This window comes from Lycium barbarum, chromosome 4, assembly GCF_019175385.1.
Source record: "Lycium barbarum isolate Lr01 chromosome 4, ASM1917538v2, whole genome shotgun sequence".
In the NCBI taxonomy this organism is placed as follows: domain Eukaryota; kingdom Viridiplantae; phylum Streptophyta; class Magnoliopsida; order Solanales; family Solanaceae; genus Lycium; species Lycium barbarum.
The window spans coordinates 70,240,158-70,247,570 of NC_083340.1; the positions used below are offsets into that span (position 1 = coordinate 70,240,158).

A 7,413-nucleotide genomic window follows, 5' to 3' on the forward strand; every position below is an offset into this window, starting at 1 on the left:
AACACTTCTAGAAGGGCCGGATGGCTATGTTGTGTATTGTGATGCTTCCGGAGTGGGATTAGGATGCGTATTGATGCAACATGGGAGAGTTATTGCATATGTTTCGAGACAACTGCGGAAACATGAAAAGAATTATCTGACTCATGATCTTGAATTGGCTGCAGTGATTCATGCGTTGCAGGTATGGAGACATTATTTGTATGGTGTGCACGTCGATATCTATACCGATCACAAGAGTCTTCAACATATTTTCAAGCAGAAGGAGTTGAACCTGCGGCAGAGGCGGTGGTTGGAATTGTTGAAAGATTATGATGTGAACATTTTATACCACCCCGGAAAAGCGAATGTAGTAGCCGACGCGCTTAGCCGCCGATCCATGGGTAGTCTATGTGAAGTTCCTTCAGAAAGGAAAGAAATGATTCGTGAGCTCCATCAATTAGCTAATCTTGGAGTACGTGTAATCGATTCAGGTAGTGCGAGGGTCAGCATTAACGATCCTGCAGTTTCATCTTTGAATGTAGAAGTGAAGGAGCGACAATATGAAGACTCCCAATTGTGCCATTACAGAGACCTATCTCATGAAAAGGAGAAGTCCCTATTTGAAGTTTCTATTGATGGAATTCTTAGGTACCGAGGTAGACAATGTGTGCCGAATGTGGCAGAATTGCGCCGGCGAATTCTAGAGGAAGCACATTATTCTCGGTATTCCATTCATCCAGGTGCGACCAAAATGTATCATGATCTCAAGTTGATATATTGGTGGGATGGCATGATGAGGGACATAGCAGAATTTGTAGCACAGTGTCCAAATAGCCAACAAGTAAAAGCCGAACATCAGAAGCCAGGGGGCTTATTACAAGCGATGGAAATTCCTATATGGAAATGGGAAGTGATTAATATGGATTTTATTGTGGGATTACCCCGTTCACGAGGGAAATATGATTCTATATGGGTGATCGTGGACAGATTCACAAAAACAGCTCATTTTCTTCCAGTCAGAACTACGTATTCAGCGGAAGATTATGCTAGGTTGTATTTAAAAGAAATTGTGCGACTTCATGGAATTCCATTATCTGTTATTACAGACAGAGGGGCACAGTTTACAGCCAAGTTCTGGAAGTCCTTTCAAGAAGGTCTTGGTACTCAAGTCAGGCTTAGCACGGCGTTCCATCCGCAGACTGATGGAAAAGCCGAGCGTACTATTCTGACCTTGGAGGACATGCTACGAGCGTGTGTACTGGATTTTGATGGTAGTTAGGATGAGCATCTACCCCTTATTGAATTTGCATACAACAATAGCTATCATTCCGGTATTCAAATGGCTCCATATGAAGCTTTGTATGGAAGGAAGTGCAGGTCTCTAATTGGGTGGTTTGAAACAAGAGAAGCACAACTAATAGGCCCTGAATTGATTCAACAAGCAGTCGAAAAAGTCAAGGTGATCCGAGACTGATTGTTAACAGCCCAAAGTCGCCAAAAGTCTTATGCGGACAACCGCCGACGAGACTTGGAATTCCAGGTTAATGATTGGGTATTTCTGAAGGTATTACCAATGAAAGGGGTGATGAGATTTGGCAATAAAGGGAAGTTAAGTCCAAGGTACGTTGGACCCTATAAAATTATCCATAAGGTGGGTCGTGTAGCTTATGAATTGGACTTGCCTTTGGAACTTGAATCAGTTTATCCAGTTTTCCATGTTTCGATGCTCCGCAAGTGTGTTGGAGATCCTACGAAGATTGTTCCAATTGACGACGTTCAAGTGACAGAAAAGCTAACCTACGAAGAAGTGCCTATGGTCATTCTAGACAGGCAAGTGCGAAGACTTCGAAATAAAGAAGTAGCTTCAGTCAAAGTGCTGTGGCGAAATAACAACACGGAAGAAATGACTTGGGTAGCGGAAGAAAGATGATATTCAAATACCCGTATCTATTCCAACACCCAGGAGAAATTCAGAGTGAAACGCCAACAACATACGGTATGCATGCATTAAATGAAGTGTAATAATTAATGTATCTGAATACCCCTACTCCCATCATTTCTCAGAATTTTATTGTGTTATGGCCCTGTGAGGCAGTGATGTGATATTATGGGTTGTTATGACAGGATCGTAGTGCCATATTATAAAGGAAACTCTGGCAAATTATTTCTAGAATCCTCGCTGACTTAACATTCGAGGACGAATGTTCGAAAAGGGGGGAAGAATGTTACACCTCGGACATTTCTCCGTGAATGTACAATGAATAGACCAACGAAGAGTATGAGTGTACGATGTTTTACTAAGAAGGGGATGACTACTTATGAGTTTTGAAAATGCGAAAGTTGCAGATTTGCACTTCGGCCCAGTTGGTCGTAAAATAGAATACGGCCCGTAAAGTGGTTTACGGACCGTAAACTGCAATCGTCTTTTAACATTCCAAAACCCCAACTTTCTGCCAAATGTCTAAATGGTTAAATACGACTTAGAATACAGACCGTAAATTGAAATACGGCCCGTAAACTGTGACCGTAAACCACCATGAGCTCCAGCAAACCTTTCTGGTTCTGTTATGCTTAAATACGTTCGTGAAAGACGGACCGTAAACAAGAATATGGCCCGTAAACTGGGTTTACGACCACTGTGCACTTCGACTACTGTTCATAAAAATCAGATTTTAAGTTAAGTATAAGGGACCCTTTTTCATTCCATTCATTTCATTTTCACTCCACACTTCAAGAAACATCTAGAATACTCTCTAATATTCATCCACAAGAGAAGCAAAGGAAAATCAAGATCGACAACACTAAATCCATGAAATCAAGAGTGTGAAACTCATCAAAGTTCATCTACACCAAGAAATTGCAAAGGAAGTGAAGTAGGGTTTTTGGTATAGAAGAGTATTGCTACTCAAGGCTCGTTCCTACCACATATAAGGTAATTTTTATGACTTTCTCATGATGATTGAAGTATTTATAGGTTGAAACACTTGGATTATAGAAGAATGTAGTAAATGGGTCATAAAATGTGAATAGTGCCATAGTTGAATGATAGTTGGATTGAATTATGAATGTTGATGAGTTGGGAGTATAAATATGTTATAAATGACGTGTAGACCATGAAATAGGTGTGATGTATGAGAAAATGTGATGATGAGAAAAAACCCATTAATGTGGAGAAATTGGAGAAAAATGGTGGAACGTGGTAAATGTAGATAAATGACGATTGTTGATACGATATTGTGAGTGTGGTTGTGAATGTTTGGTAGTTGAAATGAAACATGGGAAAAGTAGTAGAAACAAAGGAAATGCTGTCCAATTTTCCCTAGAAATAGTAGCGCGTTCTTCTCGTCGATTGACTAATGATGGTACGAATTCTCTCTTGAAGGTAGAGACGTGACATCAAAGGAAATCAAGCAAACGATAGCATAGTTAAACGACAAAGGTATGTGAGGCTTATCGTTTCTTTCAAAAGGCATGAATCCTTCAAGTCTTATATAATCCTTCTACAAAACGAAGCCTATGAGTCCTTCAATATATTGAATTACATATGAATATGATGGTGATGATAATGAGCTAGAGTATAGCGATTCAAGAAATTGTGGCATGATGTTCCTATAAGGCTAATGATGTTATCTTTGTTAACACTCGCCTTATGCTCTATTTCCTTCAAGGCGAGGCACGATACTCATAAACGTTCATAATATAATCGGGGGTTCACGACCTTACGTCACCCCGACATAGTGTGGTTGCCCTTAAAGCTTAACGTATGCTCTTACTGCTAATGTATGATATGTCTATATGATGATTAACAATGGTAGTTTGTAATACGATGATGATATGTATAAAATACCAAGAAATGATAAGATGATGCTATGTTATGAGATGTGCAATAGTGATGTGTTATGATTGATTTTGTGATGATAAGATTCCACCGTGCCTATTTGGCCGGGCATGATCACCACTAGTGGGCGGCATATGAGGATTACCCGGACGCGGGTAATGATGCGGAGTACGATGTGATGATGTACGTGATGAAGTATGTGATGATGTATGTGATGATGGTTGTGATGATATATGGGATATGAAAAAACATATACTATGATGATGTAAAATACGATATATGTAAAAAGTATGTTGCTTATAACACTCAAGCAGGTTATAGCTTTTCTTATGATTCATGATGCTTCTATGACATTGTTCATTTCATTCCTGCCTTACATACTCAGTACAATGTTCGTACTGACATCCGTTTTCATTGGACGCTGTGTTCATGCCCACAGGTAGACAGGGAGGAGATCTTGCCCCGGAATCTTAGAAGCTATTAGCTGACTGAAAGCACTCCCTTGTTCCGGAGGTGCTCATGATGAATCTTTTGTGTACAGTTGGATGTGTAATCCAATAGAGGCTCGTAGATACTCAATGTGGGTTATGTGGTTTCACGACCTGGATATTGTGTAAATATATTGATATATGTTATTGTATAAAATCATTATGTTTTGTAATGAAAAGCAGTTTCTTTTGGTAAAATGAGCATGAAATCGATAAATGATTGTTGAATGAGTCTAAGAAGTAATAGTACGAGCGGTGCTCGGTGGTTAGCCCCGGGCACTCGTCGCGGCCCCTAGCTGGGTCGTGACAGCAGCCCCCCGAGCAATGGTGAGTCAGTACGGATAATGTACTGAGCATGTAAAGCATAAGAGCAACATATGAATAATCATCATGAATGAAATCTGAAACTCATAAGCTGAAATGACTATCTGTATGTACTTGTATGAACTAGTATCTGTCTGTATTTGCATAAATCTGTGTAACTAAAAATGCCATTGTGGGCGCATAATATGCATGTTCATGCCTATCAATGAAGGTCATACATCTATATATGTGTGCGTATATAACGCCTGATATATGTGCGTATATAATGCCTGTCTCTTTTCTCATATCATATCGGCTTCTTTGCGGCCATCATCATATACATTGTTGCGGTACGTGCAGCTCGATCCTTATATCATCAACATAGTGCACCAACTGATCAGGTGGTAATGCGTATATAACACTTATCCATTTTCCCATACCTCATATGTATATAATACTTGCGTAGATAACGCCTTCTGGCCACGGGTCAATATACATATATATGAATGAATGTAATGTATGAATAACTTTATACATTGAGCTAGATTCCACCAAGTATACAAATGGAACCTAACCATACATGTCCTCCGATTATATCTTCTAAATCGTCCACACTAACAATCCATCCTTCCCCTCCAAAAGGGGATTTTAGTAAATAACCAATTATGATACTCGGGCTAGGGGTCAAGTTGGTAATTTTTCTTACATCTCCCCCTCCCGGAGCCCAGGTATCATATATGCCCCCAAAATAAAGAGCCTTGAATACTAGAAGAAAAACACCTATACCTAACAAGATTAAGTGAATACCTAAAATTGTGGTAATTTTATTTCGATCTTTCCAGACATAACCAAGAAGGGAAAAGATTCTTCAAGTGTCTCAGGTCCCAGAAGTGCATGATAAATGCCGCCAAAGCCCAATACTGCAGAAGAAATTAAATGAAGTACTCCAGATACAAAGTATGGAAAGGTGTCTATAACTTCTCCCCCAGGGCCTACCTCCCAACCTAGAGTAGCTAGGTGGGGAAGTAAAATCAATCCTTGTTCATACATAGGCTTCTTTGGTACGAAATGGGCCACTTCAAATAGGTTCATTGCTCCGACCCAGAATACGATTAATCCGGCATGGGCTACATGAGCCCTTAGTAGTTTATCGGATAAATTGATAAGTCAGGCATTCTCGGCCCACCAAGCGAAACCGGTGGTTTCTTGGTCACGACCAGCTAAGGTTAAAGTTCCATTAAAGAGCGTTTCCACGTGGTAGAACCTCCTCAGGGAATATAAGGTTTTCATGAGGCTGATCTTGAGTCTATATCCAAGCGCGAATACCTTCGTTTAAGAGGATATTTTTGGTGTAGAAAGTCTCAAATTCAGGATCTTCCGCTGCGCGAATTTCCTGAGAAACAAAGTCATAGGCACGTAGGTTCAGGGCTAGACCGACTACTCCAAGAGCACTCATCCATAAACCAGTTACTGGTACAAATAATATAAAGAAATGTAACCAACGTTTATTGGAAAAAGCAACCCCAAAGATTTGGGACCAAAAGCGGTTAGCGGTGACCATTGAATAAGTTTCTTCGGCTTGAGTTGGGTTAAAAGCACGGAATGTATTTGCACCATCACCGTCTTCAAATAAAGTATTTTCTCTGGTAGCACCATGAATGGCGCATAGCAAAGCAGCGCCCAATACACCGGAAACTCCCATCATATGAAATGGATTCAAGACCCATGAACAGAAGGAACCATCATAAATAGGTTACATGAACATCAAAGACTGAAGTACTTCTAATGCTTCTAAGAGTAGAGTAATATGGAAGCTCGCTTACTCATTTGTCGGTTCATATCGTAAGATCATTGTTACACCTCGTAAAAATTTTCGTTAATGCACAGTGAATAGCCTAACAAAGGGCACGAAGTATACGATGTTTCAATAAGTAAGAAATAGCATTTTATGATCTTAATTGAGATTTCAAAGACATTCGAGGTAAGAGAAGAAAGGTTGCCAAGAAAGGCAAGGTATACGTTATGTATCAGATAAGATTTACGAGTAACAAGTTAATGATGACTTAATGATGTTTTGGAGAAGATTTATAACGTTCCTTATATTGTTAATGAGGTGTTAAACAAGTGTTAAGAAGGTTCCATAAGGATTGGAGATCGAACGAGTCGACGATAACGAGTTTCAAAAAAGCTGGGCATTATACGGTCCAACATACTGGCCGTATAAAATATACTGGCTGTATGTTAGGGCGTATGTTCTACCCAGACTGGCAGCCCTCTCTGGACCAAATCTACGGCCACACATACGGTCCATATAAATTATACGGACCGTATGTTGGTAGGTAGAACTGAGTCGGGACAAGTTCTAAATTAATATAAGGGACGCAAGTTCATTTCATTTCATTTCATTTTCACTCCCCTTCTCTCAAGAACTCTTTAGAATATTACGCCACACCTTTTCCACAAGAACTCAAGAGAAATTGATGATCAACTTCATCAAACCAAGAGAATCAAGTGCAAAAACTCATTAAGGTTCATCCAAGGCAAGAAAGCCAAGTGGAAGTGGAACTAGGGTTTTGCTCAAGTGAAGTGTTTCCACCCAAAGTCCATTCCTACACCATCTAAGGTAAGTTTTATGGTCATTACATGTTGTTTAAGGTATTGAGAGGTTGAAAGACTTGGATTGTAGAAGGAGATAGAAAATGGGTCATGGATGTAAGAATAATATCATTTTTGAGAAGTAGTTTGGAATAAGTCATGATTCTTGATATGTTGTGATTATAATTATGTTATAAATGATATTAAGAA

The 7,413-nt window shown here is 39.6% G+C and overlaps 1 protein-coding gene and 1 pseudogene across 1 annotated transcript; both read right to left on the reverse strand.

The window, feature by feature from the left end:
- Nucleotides 1–5,149: 5,149 nt before the first annotated feature.
- On the reverse strand, nt 5,150–6,244 carry LOC132638446 (photosystem II CP43 reaction center protein-like; annotated as a pseudogene).
- LOC132637536 (photosystem II D2 protein-like) lies at nt 5,915–6,310 on the reverse strand. Its single transcript, XM_060354612.1, has one exon. The coding sequence runs from the start codon at nt 6,308–6,310 to the stop codon at nt 5,915–5,917; it is 396 nt and encodes a 131-aa protein (XP_060210595.1).
- Nucleotides 6,311–7,413: the final 1,103 nt, after the last annotated feature.